This window comes from Ursus americanus, chromosome 26 (genome assembly GCF_024610735.1).
Source record: "Ursus americanus isolate L20-20 chromosome 26, mUrsAme1.1.p, whole genome shotgun sequence".
Lineage (NCBI taxonomy): Eukaryota > Metazoa > Chordata > Mammalia > Carnivora > Ursidae > Ursus > Ursus americanus.
Window position 1 is genome coordinate 20861035 of NC_142152.1, and position 26852 is coordinate 20887886.

At 48.2% G+C, this 26852-nt stretch overlaps 1 protein-coding gene across 4 annotated transcripts in view; it reads left to right on the forward strand.

Moving 5' to 3' along the window:
- Positions 1–26852, forward strand: part of IFT43 (intraflagellar transport 43) — a 79570-nt gene that overhangs the window by 47248 nt on the left and 5470 nt on the right. For all 4 annotated transcript variants that reach the window (XM_045807762.2, XM_045807763.2, XM_087856146.1 and 1 more), the window contains 2 exons: positions 9639–9671; positions 10301–10347. In XM_045807762.2, coding sequence (XP_045663718.2) covers positions 9639–9671; positions 10301–10347 — 80 coding nt within the window. The remainder of the gene's footprint in view (positions 1–9638; positions 9672–10300; positions 10348–26852) is intronic.

Here is a 26852-nt window from a genome sequence, read left to right on the forward strand (position 1 = left end):
GTGGTCAGACTAGGGAATAGTGTAAATGGGGAACAGCTGGGGCAGGGGCAGTGTCATTCGCAGAGCTGGGGAGAGACTTGGGAGTCATGGAGTGCGGGGCCCCTTCAGTTTAGAGAGGGAGAAAGTGAGGCGTTGGGCGCTTAAGGGACTCAGGTATAAAATCTTAGAGTTAGAAAAGCCCTTGAATGTCACCTTGGCCTGCTGCCCAAGGTCACACAGCTAATTAGTATAACAGAAAATGCCTCTCATTCTACAGCCATGCCCATCTGCAAACCTCACATGCACGCATTTATCAAGTTCACGGAAAGGCCATGCACTATGCTGTTTGTGCAATAGCGAGTCTGTTAGCATGAAATTGTCTTTACTGCAGTCCTCCGAGACCCTTCCAGAAATGCAGTGTTGATCATATGAAACAATCTTATTGAACAGAAAAACTTTGAGAGGAAGAAGTGATGTGTCCTGAGCCCACTGGCCTGTTGAAGGGACACGCTCTGTGGCCTGAGCAGCTCCATGCCAAGAGGGGCTTACTAGGGATTCCCCTGACAGAAATGATGTCCTCGTCCTCCCTTTGATGGACTCAGCCTCTCAAAAATCAAGTGCATGTGCAAGAGTAGTTTAATGCAGAAGCAGCCGCCCGGGCATCTGTCGGCACGCTATACACATGGAGTACAGCCCCTCGCGTAATCTGGGTTTTCTCTGATCTGTGGCTCTGCCAGGGGTTTTACTTTTTGACCCGTGCTTCTCTCACCACAGCTGGTCACGGGTGGCTAGACGGGGCCCTCCTGGTTTCACAGTGGTCATCGTATGAGAAGCCAGGTTTAGAAGTGCCAGCGTGTCCTTGGCCTTGTTCAGACTCATCTATAGGAGGGAGTCACCAGGGTGGGTCCTGAGCCCTCGAGGAGGCTGCCCCGCACTGGGGCCTTCTGCCCACCGACAGCTAGCGGGCAGAGGGTCTCCTGTAATGGCGTGTGTCACCTTCTCTTTGAGTACCTCATCACTTGGCTGGGTCTGAATGTGTTCATGGGCCTTTGGGGGACCACAGGATGTAGAAGAGGGGTAGAGAAAACTGAGTAAGGGATTGGAAGGAAATCTTTACAGGTCTCTCCATTACACAGCAGAAACTTCTCTCTAGGAGAAGCAAACGACCCAACCCATTCAGTGATTAAAACTGGACTGAAATTCAGGTTTCCAGAAACAGTAATAAATGTTTGCCTCTGACTTGCAGACCCATGATTTCCTCGTTTCACACTCTGTCCTCATGGCCACACTTCCCAGAGACAGGCGCTGAGCCTCACAGTTCCTGTCTTTTCCACTGGCCTTCCATCCCTCAGCTCACGTCAGCGGGAACGTCTCTGTTGGCACACTTCTAAACGTGCTCTTAACAAGGAAGGAGCTGTAGGTCAGACTTCGGGCAAACAGCAATACCTAGCTATGATAAAGTAAGTTCTGTGATTTTTAAAAATGATCGTTTTTCACGGTTAACCTTCTATATGACTGGTAATGCTAGCTTTCCATTGAGGAGCTGAAGTTTTCCTTTAAATAAATCTATTGAAGTGAAAGTAAAACATGAAGGAGGTGTGGAAAGTGCACAGCCGTAGCAAAATTCTTGAGGGTGGCATTTGAAAATGACAGCCAGTTGGGAAAGAGTGCCCTGGAGCGCTGCTTCCCGCCTGCTTTTCCTCCCCAGCCTCTCCCCCAGCGGGAGGGCTGACAGAACCTCTGTCATTCAGCCCCTTCCTGCTGCTTTGATACCCAGCGAGGGGCACAGTGTTCACTGCCACCTCTGTTACACTTGTGGACTTAAGTCACTTGAAGGGCAAAAAGGGAACCCAGGGAAAATTCATTTTGAGTCGCATGGTTCCTTCCGTCCTGATCCCTGACTATTGTCAGTGTATGTATTTATAGCGTTTTGATACCAACGTGTGACAGCACCTCTTCTGCATTTCAGCCACACTGGGTCCCCTGCTGGCTTCTGAACACCCCTGGCCCTTTCTGCCTCCTACCTCTACTCAGGTTGTTTCCTCCAGCAGGAAGAGCCTTTCTAGAGCTTTTCTGCCTCTCCAAGCCTGCTCGTCTTTCAGTCTTCTAGAAAGTCCCCTCCGACGGTGGGAACGGGCATGGCTTGTCCCCTCTTTTGCACTACCATGCCATTTTGCTTCCATCTCCCTCACTTGTCCTGGGAAGTTGGGACCAGCAGTCGATGAGGAGCGGGAACCTTGGTTTCTAGCTCCAGCTCTGTGTCCATCTAGCCTCGGGGCTGTAATTAAGTCGCTTTCTGGTCTCTGTTTCTCAGGTAGAAGATGCACAGGGAGGGCGGCAGTAGTATTCTTTCAGGCACTGCCGTATGTGTCTTCTGGAGGAATTACTGGTATTTCTAGAATGTTCTCTTCTCCAGCCAGACTGTAAAATCCTGGGCAAAAGATCCTTAAATCTCAACACCTAGTCGTGCCAAATAGATAATTAGTTACCCAGTGAAGTGTCTGAATAAAATTATGTTCATTTGAGACACCAAAGATCTAGAGTTCTCAACTCTTCCACTTTTTTACTTATTGATAGCAGGCATATACATACATTTTTGTGTGTGCCCATAATTGTTTTTAGGTATTAAAACTTTCAACCTTTTTTCCCCTCCTGGTAGATAACTTTATGCTCCTTTAGAATTTGAATCAGAACAGAGATGTTATTTTGAATCTGACCAGCAGGGGGCTACCTTCACCCAGGAATTTTCTTATAATTCACTATACCTTCAACTTGATAGGGCTTGGTAGTCTTTGTGGCCATCGGTTTTCATCTTTCTACTGGGCACCTTGTTGATGATACCGGCAGAAACTAAATATGATCTAAAATGACCTAAAACCCCAAAATGCCAATGTTTGAGTGCTTTGGAGTTCTTGCTTTTCTTTAAAAGAAGGGAGAAATACACATACCTACAAATACATGCTGGACTTCGAACCCATGAGTGGCAAGAGCTAAGAGCCAAGGGGAGAACAGTGGGAGCTGCAACTTGCAGGAGAGATTTCAGTGAAGGAAAATCTCTTGGCCAAATGAAACTTCATGACAAATATCTGACTTTTAATCGGTATTATAGGTGTGAGGACGTCTTAGAGCGGATTACTCAGTCTGTGGCCTGCTGCTGAATAGACATGGTAGCCAAGATTACAGTAGCAACGTCTCCTTTGCTCAGATTCAGATTTTCACTGTGAAGGCTCTTTTCGTGGGGCGCGCAATTTATAAAATAGAGCCTTGGTTTTTGATGTGCTAGTGAGGCGTTACATGATCTGGGACACATTACCTGCTTTCTCTCGTGCCACGGTAACATTTTCCTCACTGAGGTTTGGAGACACCTGTGAGATTTTTGTTGGGCATTTAAAAATTATGAGGGCAGAAAACCTCATAAGAAAATGGTATTTTGACTTCTTTTCCTCCAGAGGAGTGATATACTTTGAAAATGTAAGGTAGCTTTGGCTCCTTTCAGCTGGTGCCTCATTCTTGCTCTTCCGCTTGCCAAGTGCTTCTGACTGTGGCCCCCTGGCTGCGGTTTCCTCTTTTTGTCACAGGAGCCCTGGGAGCTACACACTGTGGCTCTAGCTTTTTTCTCCCAGGCAACAAGTTGCACTAGTAACCCTTCATCCAGGGCCTTCACATCTGGACCAGAGGCCGTGGCCCATGGGGGCTGGGCGAGCAGAGGGCCTTCTCCTGGGGCAGTCGGGCCTCTAGAAGCCTGGCACTTCGGTCTATTTTAAGCCTGTTCTGTCTTGCAGCAAGAAGGTGAGTCTAGGGTCCAATATGTGCTGTGGATATTAAGAGACTTCAAGGACACTTCTCCCCATTTATCCCAGTTATGTCCCCTGCTAAAATAGGTTAACGGTGTCTAATTAACCACTGAACATTGTCATGCTGCATAAAGATAGCATCCGGGCTGTTCTCTGAGCCGTGGTACTTTATCTCCATTTAGATCTCTGCAGTATTCCATTAAACTCGAGAGAAACATTTTAACTGAGATGATGTCTACATTAGAGCTGCCTTTCACCCTTCAGCACGTAACCCGTGTAAGCAGCAGCTGAGGCCTTGTATCTGATACAGCCGGGAGGACAGAGGAGACAGGCTCCTCGGGTGGGAGGGTCTGTACATCACAGCCTTTCTTCCCCCACCGAGCGCCAGAACGACCCCGAGGATCCGGGATTCGGTAGTGGTCCCGTGTGGCTGCGATCACAGGGCATACCAGTGCCACCACGCTGGTCCTCAGCTGACCAAGTCATGCCCATCGAATGGCAGGGTGGCCTCTGAATGCCAAGAGAAAGGAATTGTATTTGAACAAAAGAACTTAGAAAAGGAGAGTGTGTGGAGGGAAAGGTGACTTCACTACATGGGATCTCCTTTGTTGCCACATGCGAGCTGTCATGTTGTAAATAAAACGTATGTAATAAATCCCACAGAACAATTAAACCACCATTAACTGACGAATTTTCAGGCCTGACAAAGTACCGTACTACTGTGGTGGAAAGTGCATCCCCGTCACGGAAAATATTAACTGGATCTGAAGCAGAGTCTATGGAATGAGCATCTCCCATCGTAAACTACCTACGTGCTTCTGTGGTCTGGGGATTCAGAGCTGGGCTTTGGTGTCAGGCAGCCCAGAGCTTGTATTCGGGCCCTACGGCTTCCTAGCTGGGTGACCTTAGGCAACCTACCCTACTTCTCTGAGCCTGTCTCCTTGTTTGCAAAATGGAGCAAATCAAGAAAGATAACGTGATAATGAAGTAAAATAAAGTACAACGCTATATATCAATAAAATATATATCGTATCATATAACAGTAACCTACGTAAAGAAGATAATATAGGAACAGTGCTAGCCACCCAACAAGCTCCGTAAATGTTCACTGCTGATGCCATCAGTCATCAGCCTTCCTGTGACAGGCTTGTGGGGCGGGGCCCGGGAATGGGCCTCCCTCTGAGGAGCGAAGGGGGCTGTGGGAAGCCAAGCGGAAGAAACCCAGCATGGGTCAGAGAGAAGCGGGGGTGAAAACCGGGAGGGACTGGTTGAGGGTTGGGCTGAATGAGGCTTTCCATGGAGGTAGGGATAGTGAGACAACGCCCGTGCCAAGTCACCGACGTGGTCTGTGTGTCACTCGCTGGAAAGCAGGAAGCCCATGTGTCCTTACTCCTGTTAGCCCCCCAAGGTGGGAGGTGAAGGAGAACATTCCTGTCACTGTCCAGAGCTAAAGCTTCATTCTGCAAAATGGCCAAAGCAGTCAGCAAGTGATGGAGTAGCTCTTAAAAAGAAACCTGGCATTTAATTAACTTTTCCAAGTGCTGGTTCAGCAACCTCTATGTTTTACATTTTGAATATTGGACAAGCATGTCTAATCCGATCGGAACCGCTTCTGGGCCTGCCAGCCGGAAGAGCACCTGCTGCGGTTACGAACACCATGGAGTCTTGTCTGAATTTCGGGGAAGCCAACTCCGAATTACTCAGGAATGGAAGCTACAGTCTGTGAAGCCTTTTCTTCCCTCCCCTCAAGTCAGAGTTCATTAACGCTTTGGTTAGAAGAAAGTGGGCAACTCGGCAGGATGGGGCGGCAAGGTTTCCGTTTTGCCGCCTGGTACCCGTGGCTCAGCTTACTCTCTGCAGTGGGGTGGAGGGCATTGATTCTCACGTGTGACTGGGTCCCATTTCTAGAGATTACTACCTCGGAGGGCCTGGGGTGAGGCTCAGCACATAGACACTGAAAAAAACAAAACACCTCAGTGACGCTGTTGTGCACCACTGGTTAAGAACTTGTGGTTTAAAGGATTCTCTCCAGCTTTCAGTTCGCTGTACGTTCTATTGCCTTCCGTAAGTGTGGGGAGTCAGGAGTGGGCTGTCTGCGCGGTAAATCCAAACAGCTGTCTGGGTGCCCTGGGGACATCTGAAAATCAGCGGGTAGCTGCTTTTGAAAAGGCTTGGGGCCATGTGTTTGGAATCCGGAGTGGAAGTCGGGAGATGGGGCTTGCTGCAGCCTCGTTACTCACTAGCTCCGTGATTCGGATGGAGCACACCTCGCAGTGCCCCATGTCCCTGTCAGTCACATAGTGTCTCTGAAACCTGTTTTGCTTCTTTTGCAAAGCTGCACTGAGCTCGTGGCAGTGTTGGCAGACAGGAAGGGGAAGAAACAGGAAGTGTGCTCCACCTGCATAAGGAGGTGTCCCCCATGTTGTTGGGATTGTCAGGTTCGCAGCCCCCCCCCACCCCCCGTAGCCACTTCCAAGGAAGAAGGCACGTGGGCGGGGGGTGTAGTAAGAGACCAGAAGCCCGGGGCCCAGCTGACTGCAGCCATGTGGACAGCCTGCCCTGGGCCTGGACCAGGTCACACCGTGTCCTCAGAAGTATGTCTGTACGGAGGCGATGAGCCAGAACCCACAATCCTCTACCTCACAGTCTGTGGGAGGCAGGACCTCAGCCCAAACCCTTCTTCAGTTACCCACCCTGTTGAGCTATCATAGACCACTGTATTTTGTTTTTGTTTTGTTTTTAACCTGTCACCAACAATTTAAAAATATACTTTATGTCGTGACTGTATATAAAATGGGGGGAAAGTTTATGTGATATGTATCCTTACTATTTGCAGGACACTCTCTTTTCTATTCTATTCTATGCTACTAAAAAAGAAAAATTGAGGGGCGCCTGGCTGGCTCAGTCAGTTAAGCATCTGACTCTTGATTTCGGCTCTGGTCATTATCTCAGGGTTGTGAGATTGGGCCCCGCGTTGGGCTCCACGCTCGGCGGGGTATCTGCTTGAGATTCTCTCTCTTTCTCTCTCCCCCCACTCTGCTCTCTCACTCTCTCTCTTTGAAGATAAATAAAGAGAAAGGAAAAGACTAGAAAGGCTGGTGGTGATCCACTAAATTGATTCCATGACTCACCGTGGGTCATGACCTATAGTTTGAAAATCATTGTGCCGGGTTCTGTGTCCTTGTGCTGGGCTCTGGCATTGTGTGACTTGAGGTACCTTTGGGGACCAGGCAGGTACAGTACCTCTGTGAAGTGGGGCTTTATTTCAGAATAACACCTTCAGTTATGCTACAGAGATGCACATACAGATGAGATAGTTGCGTTTTCACGTTTCTCTAAAGACACGTACTCTGCCAATTCTCCTCAGACATGCTTCCCACTTAGCCTTCCTTTTGCTTCTCTTGCTTTTGGTAGCTACAAAGCTACGGGAAATCTGCACTCGCCTCTTAATTTCCACTGTAAGAGAGCCAGCAGTGCAGAGTGAAGGATGAAGGGCTTCTGCAGGCCCCCCAGTGTCGGGGAGGGCTGGGAGCCCAGGCTCATCACAGCCATACTCCACTTCTCCAGGCTTTTCTGTGTGGGAATGCAGGTCCAGTTTACAGGCTTTATGTTTGAAGAATCCAAAAGTCTGGATTTTTGTATAGAATCTCCCAGTTGTGGTAACAAATTCATATTAAAACCAAAACATAAATAAACAGCAGTGTGGTCCCGACAAACGGACATGCTCGCTAGATAAGACTGGAAAACAATCAGCTTCACCCAAGGCAGGGCGTTCCATGGCCAGTTCTCTGGGGCCTTGCCCAAGTTCTCACTGAACTTTCCATCTCCTGAGCAGAAGGCTTGCCCGGAATCTGCTATTTCTGGCAGAGAGAGTGAGAAAAAGGGAGAGAATTAGAGAGCATGCCAACTGACGGCATCCCCACCCTCTGACCTTGAGGGCTCCATTTTGATCTTGCTTCTTCTCATGGGGTGAAATGAAATTTGGGAGGGTCCTTGGGCTCCCCCTGGAGCAAGAGAGAGTAGAATGTGAGCTCAGCAGCAATTATGTTGAATGTGAAACTCATCCCCGTTTTGGATGTCGAGTGGATAAACGGCAGTTAATCAGCCTTCCCCGAAAGATTAGCGTTACCATTGTTTCCTTCAGACAAAAGCACCGCTACTTTGGCCATGGCCCATTGCTTAGGAAGGAGCGATGCAGTCACAACTCCTAAGGGCGATCAGAGATGCTATGTCTCTTATGTACCAAATGCAGGTACCTTAATCACCTTGTTCTTCTCAGACCCTGTATTCATCCGAGACCTCCTGCCATTGGTGACATATTACCGAGGCATTTGGGTGGTGGGTTTGTAGAGTTCAACTTCGCTGGGACAGTTAGAGGCAATGGTCCTGGGGGACAGACGTGAGCTGGGAGCAGAGTCTTCTGTCCTACCACACAGACAGAGGTGGCTTTGGTGGCTGTTAGGATTTTCTTGACTTAGAACAGTATTGGAAACCAGTATCATCCCGCAACACCCCAATGGTGATGCCTCAGGCCCCCATTGAAGGTTACCTGTGGTGCCTCCTCCTGCCCTCTCTGTCCCACTCGCCCTCCCCCCCCCGACTTGCTTCATCTCTTTACGGTCCTATGAAGAGTCAAAACTGCAGCCTGGGAGATCCCCCTTAGAGTTTTTCCATCCTGTTCTTCCAGCTTTAGCTACCCATTCTCCCTCCCAATGGAAGCCAAAATTCTTCCCCCCCCCCACCCTTCCTTAACAGTGCAGGTGGTGTGGTCTGAATTTAAGTCTATTTAAACTTGGGCTTAATTTCAAATTATACTCAGAGAGGGGGAGGGGTTGTTTGCATTTTGCAGGAATTGTTGGTTGGTTCTGATGTCACTCTGCTGGCGAGGCTAGCGGGCCCTGCACTGTCAAAGGCCTTCTCACGCATCCTGACTCCTGGCCGTTATGACACTGCCACCACCCTTGGCCCATGTTCGTCGTGGTGATTAACTTCTGACTTGAAACAATTCATCACAAAACCAACCAACAAACAAAACCTATTATTGTGGAATTTTCAGACGTACAGAAAAGTAATCAACACGTACCCAAAACCCAACTTTAATAATTGTCAACGGTCAGTCTCATTTAGAAGACTTTAGATCTGTGTTTCTCAGAAAGTCAGTAGTGACCACATTACGTTAGGATTACCTAGGGATTTGTTTAAAATGCCTATTCCCGGACTCCCTTTCCCCCAGACCAGCTGATCCAGAAAGCTCTCTCTCAGGTCCAGCGATCTGCATGTCTGCCAAGCTTCCCATATGGTTCTTACGCACATTGAAGATTGAGAACCACGGCCTTAGATAAGTGTCTGTATATAATTAGGCTTCCCGTTCTCATGGAACGCCTGAAGGGTACTCCCTGCCCAACATCGCTCGTGGGGTCTTCTGGTCCTTCCAGGGGAGGCTGCAGGAAGGCTCAGCTCATCTCTTTTTACTACTGGGAAGCCGCACATGCTAACAACAAAAGCTCCAAGAAAGACCCAAGGCCTCAATCCTGAGAAAGTGCTCTATGAATTGGTCCGTTAATTGTTGAAAGGAGGGCACTGTATCATCTATATCCATTTGAGTTCTGAACTTCCCAATCTGTGCTCAAACTCAACGATTTAAGTTGGAGTTATAGTGAAATAAGGCTATAAGAAGGCTTATGATATCTGTAATTCTCTCATGCTGGCATTACGGGGCCTTGGTCTAGAAAGAGAATTCCAGATCAGTAAAGCACTTGGAATATGCTAATTTGCCCTCACTTTTGAAACCCCCTCTCCAACGTACCCCGCCAAAGCACGAGACTAGTAGGTTCTCATGAGCCTTGTTTTTCTTTTTTTTTTCAGGTCAGGAAGGAGGGCTTCTGAAGAAGTAGAAGAGTATGTTTCCAGCATTCTTATGGCATCCTTTGGTGACCTTTGCTAGCAGTGCAGTCTTGGTGGTCGTTTTCTGTTCAGCCTTTGTTGGACTCAGCATTAGAAAATAGAATGAATCTGGCTTTCATCTGGGCCTGGATGCACACTGAATCCAGGGTTCAGTTAATGCTGTTTCCTTAGCCGACGGTCTGGCCCCTGGTGTTAATGTCCACGTCCTTCTCCCACCCTGTGGTTTTTAGAACTGTATGTCCAGGTATCAGAGTGCTGACCCATGGGTTCTTTATTGATTCAGTTGGGCAGAAACAACACCAGCTTCTAAACCTAGCCTTCTTCTAAGACTTAGAAAGGAAAAAAGTTTCTAGGTAAAGATAGAATGTAAAGGCAGGGCCACTGAATTTCACCCCTCCAGGGGTGAGAGGAGCATCCGTATCATAATCTGTGGAATGGTGCACCGCATGGATTGTGCAACCGTATGTGGCAGACCCAGGTGCCTAATTAGGTTTGACCAAGTTGATGGAGGAAAGTGGGTCCAGAGACCTCATCTGGGAGAAGGAAAGATAGAAGAATAATCTGGATGGTTTCTTTCTTCGTGTGAGATTTATTTCCTTTCCTTTCCTTCTTTTTGGGGGCAGTCACCGCCTCAGACAGCAGAGCTTGGATGGATCGGATGACGGAGGAGGTAAGATGTGTTTGGAGGAAATCAAAAAGCCTTCTGGAGAGGCTCCCTGGCCCCCAGAGCCTTTCCTGGGCGGCAGCTAAGGCACTGTTTGGGGCAGCCTTCCTGGAAGGCAGTGGCCCCATCCCATCTCATCTCCGTGCCTTGCTGAGGGCTGCCTCTGCCTGGAGGACCTCACCCCCGTGGCTGTCCCCCAGCCCTGCTTGTCCTTCACGACTCTGCTGAAGCACGTCCTCCTCTGAAATGTCTTCCCTTCCCACCCCACTCCCTCTCCGACTCAGATGTTTCTTCCCTGTGCTCCCAAGGCTTCCTGGGCAAAACTCCATATAACAACAGCAACACTAGCTAATATCTATTAGGTGTTTATTATATACCAGACACTTTATGTACTGTCCTACCAGTTTGTATATATTAAAGCATTTAATCACCACAACAACCCCATGAGATGGTACTGTGGTCCCCCTTCTACAGTTGAGGAAACTAAAGCACAGAGAGGTTAAGTGAGGTTTTTCCAGTTCACTGTAAACTCTGCTCCAGTGTGGATAGTTTCTGCCGTATAAATGCTCTTTTCTTCTACAAAGTCTCATCTGCCACTAAGACCGCTCAGTGAATTTGTTCTTTCAGAGACTGGATTTTTCCACTCTAGAAGCTCCATTCAGTTCTGCGTCTTCCATTCGTCTCCTTATTTCGATCATGTTTTGCTTCATTCGTGATGGTGTAACCTTTATAGTTGCTGCTATAAAGGCCTTTTCTGCTAATTCTGTCATCTCTCTGTTTCCTGTGTCTCTACCGACTGGTTTTTCTTCTGGTTACAAGTTCTATTTTTTCTGCTTCTTCACAGGATTAGTAGGTTTTGATTGGATGCTGGTCATCGTGAACGTTCCTATGCCGAGTGTCTGGATCTTGTTGTCTTTCTTTAAAGACTGGTGCATCTGCTGTAGTCGGCAGTTACTGTATTTGTTGGTCAACCTGCTCATTTTGAGAATTGTTTTTAAGCCTTATTAGGGCAAATCCAGAGTTAACCGCACACATTAAGATACTCAGGTGTCCCTGCCTGGTGGTTCAACAAGGCCTCTCGGCTCTGCCCGAGGGGAGCTGAGCCTCTTCCAGTTTATAAACTGTGGGGTTGGTTCACCTCACGCCTTCTTGGTAGTAATTCTTTGCCCAGCCATGTGGACTTTGGCCCTATATACACACAGCTTAGAATGCAGTCAATCTAGGGGTGCCTGGGTCACTCAGCTGGTTAAGCGCCCAACTCGTGATTTCGGCTCAGGTCATGATCTCAGGATCGTGAGATCGAGCCCTGCATTGGGCTCTGCACTGGGCATGGAGCCTGCTTGAAATTCTCTCTGTCCCTCTGCACGTGCTTTAAAAAAAAAATGCAGTTTATGTCAGTTTCTGCACCCTTCTGCCACCTAGTGCCTCTCTCATCCTCTTGCTTCTCAAATTCCAGCCACCTTAGCCCACCTACACCTTGACCTCTGCCTCTTCAACCCAGTGCGATCTCCGTGCTCCACTAGGGGTTCCCCCTCCTTGGCCAGAGTCCAGGAAGTATACATGTAAGCAGAAAGCCAGGGCAGACGGTAAGGCTCACTTCATTTCCCTTCTCTCAGGGATCCCCGTCCTGCGCTGCCTATTGTCCACTGTCTGCACATAGCTGTTTCTTCTGTTATTTCCAGTACCCTAATTGTGCCCAGCAGGTGTCCAGTGCCAGTTGTTGCGTCATGACTGGAGGTGGCACCCCAGAGCTTTCAGTAGCTAACCTTTGCATGTGACCACAAAGCAAAGGGGAGCGTTAAATCTGGAAAGCTTAGCTCACGACCTGTACGTTAGCTGCCCCACAGGACTGGGGGCGTGCGCAACATGCGAGATGTGCTGGGATGGTGGTGGAAACGTAGACCCCCAGCCACCCGCAATCCGAAGCTGGAGTTGGGGCCCAGAGATCTGTATTAATTTACTTACACTCCCTGGATGAATATTCCGCACAGCAGAGCTTGTCAAGCCTGCTGTCGTGCCTCCAAAGTCAGGATTGAGCGCGGGAGAGGACAGGAATGGTGAAAAGCTACTTCTGCCTCATCTCATTCCAGCGGGGTTTTCAGGTAGAAAGGTAGGCACGGGAGGTCAGGAGCTGGGCCTCCACTCTGAGATTTAGTAAGAGCTCGTGAGCACAGCTTCATCATTTTCCAGCACTCGTCTTTGCTTCTCTGTTCCCTCTTATTGACAAGCTCATTCCTCTTTACCAGATCTTCCTCCTTAGCTCTACTCACTAAACTCCTTGTAGCCGCTGAACCCGTCGACCCACTAATAATTCCCAGTGACCCTGTGAAATAAGGTCTCCTGCGCTCCTGTTCCCCAAGTCTCTTTCCCCGCACACGTCCCTGGGATGCTGGTGCCGGGGCTGAACTGTGGTGGCTCAGTGATTGCTGGCTGCTGGCTACACTTTTGATCGGCCCGTCCTCCCAGACTGTTGCTCCAGCCATGGGTTGCCTGGGACGGCAGGGTGACCATTCAGGAGGATGTGGCAAAGGACTCAAGGAGGCAGGGGCCCCGCTGGACATCGACAAAGCTGTTAGGTGCAGGGAAATGGTGATGCTGCCCGCTCTGAGTGCTCATTAAATTGGTGTGCTCAGCTGGTATCTTCTCCAGGCCTCCCCACCTTACCTTGAACCCCTTTCTAACTCCCTTCAACAGACTTCTGAAATCCTTTTTCCATTTTTTTTTCAATGTGTGAAAATGCTACGTTTCAAGGAGTAACTGTTAAATGTTCCAGCAAAGTCTAAATGCGTGTTAGCAGAAGGTTCTGCTGGCTGTTCTGGTGGCGACTCTGCCGGCCATCTTATGCAAGCCCATCATTGGCCATGTTACAAGCATCAAAGCTTCGAGATCATTATACAAAATAGCAGGACTCAGGAACTCTGATCTTCTGACTCGTAAGAGACCACTCTGCCTCATCCTACACACCCACCAACATCACTGCCATCACCACTCATCACCAAACTCGCTTAGTTCTCAAAACAAACCTATGGAAAAGTTTTTAAAAATCAACTTTATTGAGTCTAATTTATATATGATAAACTGAATTCATTTAAAGTACAGCATTTGAGTTTTGACAGATGTATATGCCCGGTGAAACCACCGTCACAGTCAATATACAGAACATTTCCATCACCCCCTCCAAAATTTCTCCTGCCCCTTTCCAGTCCGTCCTTCCCTGCCGGTGAAACCGTCACAGTCAATATACAGAACATTTCCATCACCCCCTCCAAAATTTCTCCTGCCCCTTTCCAGTCCGTCCTTCCCTGCCCCTGTCTCCAGGCAACTACGGATTCGTTTTATAGTCTCTGTGTGGTGCTTTGCATTTTCTGGAGCTTTATGTAAGTTGAATTGTATGTGCATGTGCTTTTGTGTCTGGCTTTTTTCCCTCGTTGTAATGATTTTGAGTTTATCCAGGTTGTTGTATATGTCGTTGGCCTGTTCCGTTTATTGATGAGTAACAGTCCAGTGTATGGACATACCACATTTTGGTTATGTATTCACCTGGTATTGGACATTTGGATTATTCCTTATCCCCATTTGAAAGATGAGCAGACAAAGGCAAAGAAAAATAACCTTGCCGAAGGTCACACGATAAGTGACAACAGTTGGAAGGCACCTCTGCTCACCACCGATGCCACAGCCCAGCACCAAGATTTGAATACAGATCTTGCCCCCGGAGTCCTTGCGCTTAGCCCCTGGGCTGTAACAGATGGTACGGCCCTCAGCTATGTTGGCATCCCCTTCCACAGGTGGGTTGTGTTAATGTCAGCTCTCACGTTTATAATATAGAGTGCCTAGCATGATTGATAGGATGCTTAATACAATTCCATTAAGGAAGGAGAGAAGAAAGATATCTATTTTCAGAGAATACCTCTAGTATTTTTTTCCCCTTCATAAACTTGAAGTGTGAAATTAGTGATTTGGCCTTTATTTTGGCTCTGGAGGTTTGATGCGTAAAACCCTTTCTTGTCAGAGTGCACTTGATTTTACCTTCTAGGACGGATGCCTCTTCCCCGGCATAAATCTGTTTTCCATGCAGTTATGCCTGAGTCCTTTAATGGAAAATCAGTTCATATGTTACACTTCACGCTCGACTTCGTCCATTTCACTATACATGAATGTTTAGAATCCATTATGTGGTAGGAATCATATGTTACATATAACTAGTTTCTAGAACTATCTTTGCTCAGAGAATTACTTGGTTGGCTAGTGAAGGCTGCTCCTTTGAACTTAGAATAACCAGTGGGTGGGGACGCTTTGTGAATGATTGCCTTGAATCATCCACGGAGGCTCATTCAGCGATGACATTAAGCAGATCTTTGGGGGCCTGTGAGGGAACCTACTGGTGCCCTTAATAAAATCACACCCAGGTTCTTTGAGGTTGTCAATGCGAGGAGCACTGTCCCCTGGGAAGGGGCCATTAGTTTCCCTATACTTGGTAGGGGTGGTGATCAGCAAGCAATCCTATAGGAGAATGTATCTTGGGGAATAGAAATGAGAATCCAAGGACTAGGGCCCCCTCCAGGCAGGTGGTCTCTTTCTAGTCTTAGAGGTTAGATTTTATTGAAGAAAGCCAGCAGGTGTTCTGACAGTGCCCACTGTGGCCACGACTGCTCCAGATGCAGGAGATAGTGGCAAGTAAGACAGCCCTGGTCCTCCGAGAGATGCTGATGTCGTGAGAAATGCCCCTCCTTTCCCTCCCTATCTTGTATAGGAAATTTCAGGAGCCATGTCTCTCAGATCTGTTTCTCAGCATTCAGCCTCCCAAGCTTCACTCTTGGCATTTATTCTCCTTCTTCCCTGGGGAAGATGCCCAGAGAGAGAAAAGAAGCACTTCCTCCCCTCCATCAATGTCTCAGGCTTCCAAGGGAAGAGAACAGAAAAACAGAAGAAGGAAAATGCTTTTAGAATAAGGGGTGTTTTTAGAAGGAGACATGGGAGTGACTGACGTTTGGAGGTGGTTTTGGAGTCTGTTGGTTAACTAGAGTGTACTCCGTGGGACTGTTTGCAAGGCCATGGCAGGCCACAAGCTCACACAACTTGAGGGGCTGGGTAAATACCACATGCACTTGAAACCACAGAAGCGTGAGACAGTAAAGAACGGTGGGGCCTGCGGTAAACCTAGAGAGGAGATGGTGCCGCCTAAAAGTTTTCACAGTCATATTTCAAAAAATGAATTTGTAAAATCCGTTCATAAGCAGTACAAAATAGCTACAAGTTGGATGAGGCCTTTGGGAAGCGATCTGCGAATGCTCCATAAGGCTTTATAGGGCTGTGCTCTGAAGGAACACGACGTTGCTGGGGAGACAGAGCATAGAGATGAGAAGCATTAAGGAGTCAAGGAGCTAAGACAGCAGTATAACGGATGACAAAGGCAACCAGTGGCGGTTGCTGTGTTCGTGATTTACATTAGTAAGGGCCACAGTTCAGGCGTCAAAGAGATCCCTGTGGGCTGAGGGCACTTCAGGAGGAAGGAAGAATGAGCGGTGGGTCCTGACGGTCAGGCAGCATTTTGTCAGGTGAAGAAGAATGTGAACGGCCTTCCGGGTGAAGCCTGGCAGGAGGAGAGACTCCACGTGGAGAATGAACAGGGAATTTATGGTAACTGTAGGAGAAGCTGGTTCCACGGAGTGAAGCCTTGGTTCTGGTCCATTCTCAGCTACAGATAGTAAGCGTCCCACATAAACTGCCTTTCATGGAGTTTAGAGATCACCAGTCATCTGATTTGCTAATTCTAGGTGGAATCGCTGACGGCCTGAGTTGACACGATGCTTCGGGGACGTTGGGAGTCATGATTAGAATAGCCGAGAATGATGGACAGCCAGAGCCCCCAAATGTACTGCAGGGTTCCAAAATTGTTGGATGGCCACACTCATCTTTCCTCCTTAGACGACCATCCTTTATTGGCACAATTACCCATCCCTGTTCTTGAAATCAAGTTTCTGGTTGACACTAAGGCCTTCAGACTTCTTCTGTCATGGAAGGTTGTATAGTGTTAGAAGAGAGAGCATCAGATCTGGAATAGGATTGAACGCAGCCTCTACGAGTGACTTTGGGCAAACCAATGAACGGATGCATCCATTCATTCATTCATTTCACCACCATTTGTTAAATACCTACTATGTGATGCTTAGGGCTGGGTGCTGAGGATATGATGTTGAAGAAAATGTTCGTAGTCTTTGCCCTCATACTGCTTACAGCCTGGTGGGGGACATGGGGACTAAACAAATGGTCACGCCACTAAAGAAGGAAGGACAAGGAGTGATTGAGCCCACTGGAGGCAGGGCGCAGGCGCTCTGAGAGAGAATAGTGTGGAGACCGGACTTGGATCAGGTGATGAGGGAAGGCCACTCTAGCGGTGGTTTTTACACCTCAACCTGAGGGGGAGTGAAGTTGCCAGGAGAGGGGGAGGTGACCCTGGTAGAGGAGACAGCAGGTGCAAGCAGGTGCAAAGTCTTGTCACCTCTCCAACTCCAGGAGTGTTTCCAGTCCTGTGTGGTCTCTTCCAGCTCTAAAATCCAGCTCTCAGAAAGTGAACCCTGGATAGAATGCGAAGCTTCGAGACGAGCTTTGAGAAGCACACAAATGGGAGACGAGCGCTTCCTTGTCTTTAAAAAAGGTGAATAATATTCAGGTTGAGAAGCTTCTAAAAATATAGTGAGATACGGACTCACCCATCAAATAGTTTGTCTCAGAGTGAAGCTCAAGTTAGGAAAGAACCTGTGAGCCCCAAAGATGTCTTTCAAAAGTGGAAAGTTTCTGAAAACAGGAGAAAAAAAAAAGGGAAAGAAGTCATTAGATCTTTCTTGCATTTAACCATTGGCATTTAACTGTTGTGTTTTGGCGTGCCGCAGAACCGTCGGTGCAATGCTCGCTGTCTCTTCCTGGCACCTCCTGGGCATCTCCTGGGCATCTCTTCCCCCCTGGAGAGGACTGTATACTTTGCAGCTCAGGCCCAGTTTTGACAGAATCGAATACCTCAAAACCTTAGGAATAATAAATCCTTATGGCCAGCCAAAAAGTGTTTAATTCCTAAAGGACTGGCTGAGTTGAGCCACTTCTAGCCAGGGGCAGTTGGGGACTTAATTCTGTAAGTGTAGCAATCTGGATGATCTGAGAGCTCTGAGTTTAAGGGTAATTGTTCAATTTTCTATCCATGTCAACAGGGAAAATAGGTAAAAGTGGCTGAACACAGCCAAGCAATGAGGCTGGATGAGATGCGAGATGCCGGACTGTCAGTGGAATTAGAGAAATGTCATCAGTAGAGGGCTGTCGCTCCCCCACCCCTGTCTTCCCCTCTCCCTGGTCATCACTGGCTCTGCGCTTTGTAACTCTCTTTAGGGCTCTTTTTCACTCTGTGCTTAATCTTGCCACTATGCCCTCCCTCCCCTTTCCTGCAAACAGCAGACTCGCTCTGAGCCTAAACAGCTTTAACAGGGAGAAAGAGAAAGTGTAAAGAATTCTTTAAGTACAGATAAATTGGAACCCTGACATCTCAGTTCCTTTCTCTTGCTTCGTAAGAACGTTCCATTATGTCGGCATTCAGCATACGGGACTTCTTAGATAATCCCCAAACCTAGTTCCTTTGCCTCCCTAATCTTTTTAAACTATTCTAACCAGCACTGATTTTTTTGATTAAATAATGTTCCTTAAAATCAATTTGTTTTGGGGTATCTGGGTGGCTCAATTGGTTCAGCGTCTGACTTGACCTCGGTTCAGGTCTTGATCTCAGGGTCGTGAGCTCAAGCCCCGTGTCGGGCTCTACACTGCGGATGGAGCCTACTTTAAAAAAAGAAAGAAAGAAAGAGAGAGAGAGAGAGAGGGAGGGAGGGAGGGAGGAAGAAAGAAAAAGAAAGAAAGAAAGAAAGAAAGAAAGAAAGAAAGAAAGAAAAGAAAGAAAGAAAGAAAGAAAGAAAGAAAGAAAGAAAGAAAGAAAAATTTGTTTTTTTCTAAGTTCAGAGTCACTAGGAGTGGATGCTGAGGTATTTCTAAACCCATGCCTCCCCACCCTTCCCCGACAGATAAACGAGCAGGAGCTCCTTTAGCTGTCCATATCCAGCACAGGAGTGGGGTGGGGTGGGGTGAGACTCACTGGTACAGGGGTTAACTGTCCTGTCTCTTGTGTCTGTGCTTTGTTCTGCTTACAAGATACTGGGTAACAAACTTGAGAAAGAAGTCATTCTTGTAGGAAACGGTATTGACAATGAATGATCGTGTTCATTGTGAGCCAGGCCCCTGCGCTGCTTTACCTGCAGTAACCCTCCCAGCAGTTCCCGGAGGAGACCCTGTGATTATCACCCCTGTACAAAGGAGGAAATTGAAGCCTTGTGAAGTGAAGTCACTCACAAAAGTCACATGGCTAAGAAGCGTGATATGCTGGTGAATCTTTAACAACCGGCTCTCCAGGGGAAACGAGTCCTCGTTGGTCGTGTTTGCCAATGTCTGTGGTGTAAATAACCTCACCAGCAGCTGATTTGGGGCTCCCAACCAGGACATCACTGACCACAGCGCCAGGAAGAGCTGGCCGGAGCACACACCAGTATATCAGATTTCTGCCTTACAGGCACATGCGAGGTAAAGAGTTGCAAGAGCATGGATCAAGTGAAATGTAAAAATTAGCAAGTGCTGAGTTTCAACTATTTAATGCCTTTATTTTTAATAGAATTTATCTAGCTATAAGGTATTTAACTTAGCCATTAATGATGCTTATGTTTAACAGCCTGCATGCAATGTTCCTAAAAATTGAGCTGTTGGTTCTTACAAGGCAGCGCAGGCTGCCCTAGCACATGACCGCTAGTTGGTGGTGCAGCTGGTAGACGTCCTTGTGACTCCCCAGCACTCTGCTGTCACGGCCCTCCTCGTTGTCGTTAAAGCATCGGGGGGGGGGGGGGCTTCAACCCCGCTGATGGAGGAAGCTAGTCTCCCCTCATTTCTCTAGCCCCACCCTGTGGCAGATCCTCTCCCACCCCCGTTCTCAAGCCGGCCTGCCGGCCCCTGTACTCGGCTCTGCCAGTGCTCTCACTGTCAGGTCTCACCTGCAGGCGTCCCCCGGCTGCCAGGCAGAAGCCAAAGAGACCAGGCCCGGAAAGCTCTGTGACATGAGTCCGAATCTTCAGGTTTGACCATTCCTCTGTTTCTTGTTCCGCTTCGCCTTCTAGCAAATCCATCAAGATGGCTGCTAGAATGATTTCTGGGGCCTCTGCTGAGTCTTCCAGAGAGGAGGGCCTAGTTTAGGGCTCGAGGAAGGAGTTCCACTGAGCTGGTGTGGGGAGCTGCGTGAGGACCGGCAGTTTGGGAAGTTTGTGGGAACCAAGGCCCCACAGGCATTCCCCTGGGCCTGAAGGGCTATGCTTCAGCTCTCCCATCAGCCTGCCCCTTCGAGGCATAGCAGAGGAGACGGACGGACACCTAGAGATGTGCACACGAGAGCCCCAGCCGGAGCCACAGGTGGGATCCGTGCAGGTTAATGCCACTGTAGGAAATGAATTCTTATTACAATCATTCTAAACTAAAGATCTGGTGTGGCCTTTCTGTAGGCCGTAACTGGCTGGAATATCTGGAAAGACACTGCTGTGAGCAAATGTGACAGAAAGGGTGGTTTTTAAATGTTTTTTTAATACATTATGAGATACATTCTAATGGACACCCCAGAATAAGATTGTCACAGAGATAGAATAGACCTTATTTGATGATAAGGAGGCTTGGGATCAGGGTTGACAAGTAATTGCCGAAGTTCTCTTGAGGCGGCCGGGCTGACTTTTCTATTCTCTAATATGGGTGTGGCCAGTGCTGGTCCCTAGAGTTAGGGAGACACCAGGGAGGTGACCTACTTGCCAGAAATTTCTCCAATGCAGCCAGAGCAGTTGTTTTTACTTATTTTCTTTTTGTAGGAGGTGATTCAAAGTCCCGTGACCCTACCCTAAGCAAAATACACACCATGAGAGTAGGTGTCTAGGAGTTGATGGGAAGGAGAGATGTTTAGAATTACTTGACTCAGCAAATGTGGGAGAGACCGGCTTGGCTGCATTCTTCTGGCCTCCCCAAAAGGCCGAACGCCAGGAGGGGGGTTGAGAACTGAGTTGAGCTTTGAGCAGATTTTACTTTTGCTTTGTCAACTCAGTCATGTTCTACCTTAGCCACCGTCCAGCTGCAAGGCATAGCCCAGCGTCTTGACCAGACATCTTGCTCTGTTGGCAGAGCCGGGACCCAGTGTTTTATGCCCCTAGCGGTGCCTTGAAATCTCTAGTCGTGCCAGGCATTCCAAATGTATCATCACGAATGTCTTTCCCTGAAACATGGTTGACAATGACCTTTCTGGGTTCCATTTCCTTTGTTCACGTGTGCAGCTTACTTGCCCATCCCCATCTGAAGAGACAGAAAGGGGAATGCAAAGGAAAGCCTGGTGCCGTGTGTGCACATGTGTTTAAATGAGGCAGGTTGTAGTCCCCTTCCTCCAGGAACACACACACACACACACACACACACAGCTCCGTCAGCATTCTGTCATGCTATCATCAGTTTGGAGGAATGTGGTTAATAATAAATCATTCAACATTAAGCACTGACAAAGTAAAAGCTAAATCTCCTGAAATCATTATAGAGATCAGGGTATTTATTCTGTAACTCCCTGGGTTCCATCCGGTTGAATACAGAAGACAGGCTCAGGATAGGGCAGAACTAATCCCATTTAGTTTCGTGAGACCATCTGAGGAGCATTCCAGCATTCGGGGAGAGGCGCGGGTACTTCCCCCAGTTGTGAAGGGAGTGGATGAATTAAGGAATCGGGCCCTGCACACAGCAGACAGGCCCGGCTTGGTGAGAACCACTCCCTGGGGGAGCTGGTAGATGACTTAGAGTTTTATTGGACTAGAAAGAAATAGAAGCTCAGTTTTCTAGGATGCCTGTTTCAAAAGAGGGGACTGTATACACAGGCACCATGTTCTCTGTGTGTAAGAAGACAGTCGTGGAGTTGTTCCAAATAGTCTTTGGAACCAAAAACACAGCAAGTTGTGCTCTGGGATAGTGGGAGACTGTTCTCCCAGACGGATGGCCAGGGTGCATTACTAAGCTTGAGTCTGATAGCCAGGTTCGCTTAGGTGAGATGGGAAGGGTCAGTCTATGCTCAGAGGTTGCACTCAGCACACCTCTTAGCCGTCAGTTGGAGAAGTCTTTTCCTTCTGAGACATATCACACATGGAAATTCATTTCTAAAGAAGGATTAGGTAAAGTGAAAATCAAGGGGCAAGGTAACAGGGGACTCTCTTACCTAGCAAAAGAAGAACTTGATGTGGCCACGCGGTAGATCTTCCTCTCTAGCTTTAGGTTCTACCAGCTTTCTAAAAGTTCACAGATGTTGAGTGTGTGTGTGTGTGTGTGTGCGCGCGCGCGCGCATCCGCACGCGCGAGTTCGTCTATATATACACACACAGGAGGACACATACTGGGAATGTGATTCCTGAGTCCATAAGTGTGGTTGACGGACTAGGTTTACCTAAAAGACCCTTTAAGAGAAAGCTCTTGAAAGATGATTACAGAATTGAGACACCATCATTTAAAAGTGCCCGAGGCAAACGCCTTTGAAAATTGCAGCAGCGGAGGGACAGAGAAAGAACCACGCAGCCCTTGATTGTTGCGCTGTTCCCTCAGGACCCGTTCTCCCCCTCCCCCTCTGTTTCTCATCTGATAAGAGAGAGAGCAGCACTAAGACTCCTCATCTATCTTATGAAAATCCGATTCGGAATGGCTGTGATCAAAACCAGCTGGCTGTCACCAGCAGTGGCCTCGCGCGGAGGGAACCGCTCAGAAGCGTTCCATATGTGGGAGTGTCACGGGTGGCACCGATCAAAGTAGCATTTTTTTAATAAATATATATAAGGAAAAATACAAAACCTAAGGATTTAGAATAAAAGCAGTGTAGTTTGTCTTGTTTTTTTCAGTGTAACACGAAGAGGATGAAATAGAATCAGATATGCCTGGTTTCTAACATCTGTGCTTCCACGGGTGGCTCGGAGAAGGCGCTCCGTGTCACGTTAATGCTGTCTCGCTCATCTTGGGCCTTATTGAAGAAAGTGGAAAGTTCCTCAGTCTCCATTCCTCCCGGCCACTTTTTCCTCGTCACTTTTAAAGTCCTTTCCCCCTCCTTGTCCTTAACACATCTGTGTAGATCAAAGCTGGAACCACCAGCAAGCTCCCAGAGCTATTAGAGTGGGAGAGAGCATTCCTATTCATTGTTCTTCGTTTCCTTCAACTGCCAGTGACTGGTGCGGTGATGTTCCCTAGAGGTCACCTCGGCAGGTGGCATTGGGGTCCTCCCAGTGTCGGGTTCCTGGGCTGAATGGGATCTTTCTCTATGGAGAACCCTTGTTGGGCCATGTTGGTCTCTCGCGAGCGCTAGCTTTGAATTGCTCCAAAGGCTTGATCCTGGTTGAGGACCGTTTGCATGGCTGGTAATGATTCTTGTAAGCACTCGGTGCACTTGGGTGGGGAGATGCGGAAAATCTCATTCCAGGGTGTTGCGTTCATGGCTTCTTTGGAGATTTGCTGACATCCCTCTCGGGGTCATATGAGGAGGTCAGGCTGTCTGTCACACACCATAACATACCACGAGCTGGATTGCCACTCTGAGCAAAGCCCCTTCTCTGCCCGTGGTCCAGCCAGAACCACAGCATGCGGAGGCCTGGCTGAGCCCAGAAACTAACGTCAGTCCCAACCTTCGTCGTCAAACCATCGTCAGCCAGGAAAGTCACCACGGCTTGGGGGGCCGTGAGCAACAGTCAGCTGTTTTGATCTTCTTCGGGTCTGTGATCTCCTTCCCCAGCAACATTAAGAGAGATGCAGTTTGGCAGGAGCATGGAGGCATTTCAACCTGCAGGACACAGATAACACCCGCCCGCCCGTCACCACCACCAAGCCGCACCTCAGGACAGGGCATCTTTTCTTTCGGCTCTGCCACACGCTTCCTCGGGGACTGCTCCTGCACAGCCCCAGAGTAGACAGACAGTGGCTCTGCCGTGTCTGTCTCTCAGCATTTGTTGTGCGGGTCTAGTAGCCAGCATCTGGTTTCCAGACTCCTGTCCCCCGTGTCCGCTGCCTCTCTCCTCCCCTGCCAGTAGCAAGTCCGGGCAGGACCCGGCTTCGATCAGGTGAAGTCACAAGGGAAAAGTCTTCACAGAGCAGACCTGCCAGGGACCTGCAGACGTGTTTTTGCCCCTCGAACCCTGACTTGGGGAGTGCATGGGACCGACAGTTGCAGGGCCCAGGCGCACTCAGGAGCTCCTCTGAGACTGTCTCTTTCTCTTGTTCCTTCGGGTGTTTGAAGCCTGTTGCCTACTGCTTTCCCCTTTTCTTCTCCCTTTTCAAAAATTCTCCATTTTTTCACTTAGAAAAAAATTATTTATACGATTGAGATCCACTAATTAAAGCCATTTTCTGGTATTTGGTTACTGGACCGTTTGATGTCTCTCTGACAAGACCATGAAATGCACGGAGTGTCCACAGGGACAGAATTTGCTGAACACGGCTCTTTGTAAATGAGGGGACACAGTGTCGCAGCAGCTCATGAATATGGAACGCCCATGATGCCACCTCAGTGGACTTGGGAACACAGATGAATCCTGTCATGTGCTAAATGAGACCAATTTCTTTCACTTAACTTCATCTTCAATCAGACCTTCTTCCATTTGCCTGTTTAAAATTCCCCATACGTGATGCAGAAGGTAACAGCATTCAGTAAAACAAAGTTTTGCAGCTGCAGAGAAAAATTATAATGATCTCTGGTTTAAAGTTGCCATCTCCCCAAAACGTGGACATTGTTTCGCTTTCAAGCTCTGCTGAGGTCTTTTGACTTGGGCACAGAATTAGGGGTTGTGTGGACCACTTTTATTGGGGTGTCCTTAAGCAGTGTGTCCAGATTCCTTTCATGTGGATTGGTTATTGAACTTGGCCACGGATGGTGGATGCGGGCCGTTAAGAGCCCGTGGGTGCTCTGCAGTGGGAAAGGGCACTGCGTGGGAAAGCAGCTCTGGGAAGAGAGTGCATGTAACCGTGCAGGGCCTTTGCCATGGGGAGCTCAGTTAACAGAGGAAGTGAGAGGGACAGATGTCATCAGAAGGCACCCGCAGGAACCTGGCAAGTAGGCCAACTGCATGTATCATTTACTAGGGTGTCAAGGTGAGAAAGTGCTAGAGTATAGAAGAGACTTTCTGTAGCTCTCAGGAAACCCCTGTGGATACAACCAGGAAATCCCATTCAGAAATCCCCAACCAAGAAATCAGCAAAGAGTGTCCCTCAAGGGACACAGAGAGGCAGGGCTCCCTGTGGGACCCAGGGTCCAGATTAGGGGGCCTCCTTTGTTTTCTCCTTCCTGCAGAACTTAGATACATGCTCCAGGTAAAGAGCCGAAGTCCTGCTCAGGGTACACTCTGCATGCTAAGTCCGGTCTCAAAAAACCACTTTCTCTTCCAGTCGTACCAAAACAGGCCAGCAACACCTGGGTTTGAATGCAGGCTATCTCACAATGCATCGCAGGGATCTGGAGCCTGCCTTATTGGAAGAGGCAGGCTGGCTTCTTATTGTCAGGACACGGGCCGAAATGGAGCCCTCGGGACTTTCCTGGGTAGTTAGCTTTTTAGTGTGCGTGTATGATGATATTATCCATAACAAATGTATTTCAGGGCACATGGCAGCTTCTCACATCTTTGAAACCAGTTGTAATCAGTCCTACTGGTGTTCTCACATGTTTCTATTGTTTATATGAGCACCCTTCATTCTGTGGTTTCATCTGGTAGTCGGTTTGTGGGGCAGATCTGTTGGCAGACTAGCGTTCTGGTATCATAGTGAGTTTCCCATTTGGCAGTCTGTCTTTGAAGTAAGTTCCTCCTGTTGTTGTGTATTAAGAAAACTTTACTGGGGCCTTTCAGAAAGTGGAGTGATATGGTGGGAGGGGGGGACACTCCCAAAATCCCAAGAAGAAAGAAACACGGGGAGGTTGGTGAAGAGCAGTGTGACCCAGCCTCAGGATGGAAGCCCAGTGGTCCATACAAACCAAATTTGAATGACTCCTCCCTCGCAACTTTGTGCCTACTCCTCCATTGTTTCTTGTATATGCCCAGGCCCTTCCCAGCTAGGCCTTGCAGCTGTCAAGTGAGGCAAAACCTTTGCTATGATATCAAATTCAGGAAGTTTCCAAGGATTGTGCTTAGTTGTTTATAAAATGAATCCTACTCAGGCAACTTCAGGGCTCAGTAGCACTTAGACCATAACTGGAACGATACAGAGAAGACGGATGTGGCTCTTCGCCACGTGGGACTTTCAGATTTGAGGGGAATCTGTTGGTTCAGTTCTGTTCAGCTGTCCTTTGGTTTGCTGGTCCTTGGGAATACAGTGACTAGGATGTGCTCTCTGCCTTCAGTTAGTTTATCGTCTAAGGGGCAGACATAGGGCAGATTTCACCTCCTCTACCCCCCACATGGAGGTGAGGTCGACCCTGTGGCCCTAACTAAAGTATAATGGAAAGCCAAAGTAGAAAGCTCTGAATTCTACCTGTTGGACTCACATTTTCCTGATTCTGCTTTTATTATTACTATTTCTTTATGTATAGTCCCTCCCTTTGCAGTGTTGCCATGTTTCATCAAAATTGGTTTTCCCCTGATGTGCCCCGGAAGGGGTCTTGTATAGTTTACTGGCTGGTTGATGCTGGGCCTTCCTCACCTGCCACCAGGCGCCCTCTCTCCTGCGTCACCCCATGCCACTCTCCCTTGGGCCCGTGTGCCCACCCCACTGGCCTTCCTCCAGTTTCTTCAGTGTTGCGAGTTCCTTCTCACCTCATAGCGCCTTTGCAAAGGCCATCCCTGCCTGGTTTAATCCTGTCCTTCGGCTTTGAGCTGCATCGTCCCTAATTCAGAGACCTTTCCCAACTCCCCACCCCACCTTCCAAAGTTCTAAACGAGGTCTTCTGTGAACCAGATTAAGTACATTATGGGGCACCCATTCAGTAGAATACTGGATGGTCATTTAAAAGAATAAGATCTATCAGTATATTGATAAGGAAAGAGAAAGCAAGTCGCAGAAGAGTACATGTGTAACGTGATCCCATTTGCAGACATCCTTTAAAGGACATATGTGTGCGGTATGCGTGCATTCTTTTCAGTAAATATATACGAGAAACTGTTAATAGCACCTCTAGGGAGACAGACGGGGCTCATAGAAGAAGAGGAGATTTTTCACTTTAAACTTTTCTGTTGCATTTGGATTATTACCATCTATGATTTTTTACCTTAAAAAAATAAGACGAACTGTTTCGGCCCTCTTATTTTCCACTGCTCCGTGAAGACGAGGACTGTATCTTATTTGCCGTTGTTACTGGCACCGCGGGCATTGCACCTGCAGGTAGCAGACGCCCCATCAGCGCTCCTGACTGGATGGATGGGTGAATGAACGAACAAGCAGACAAATGCAGTTCCCCCCCGTGTGGC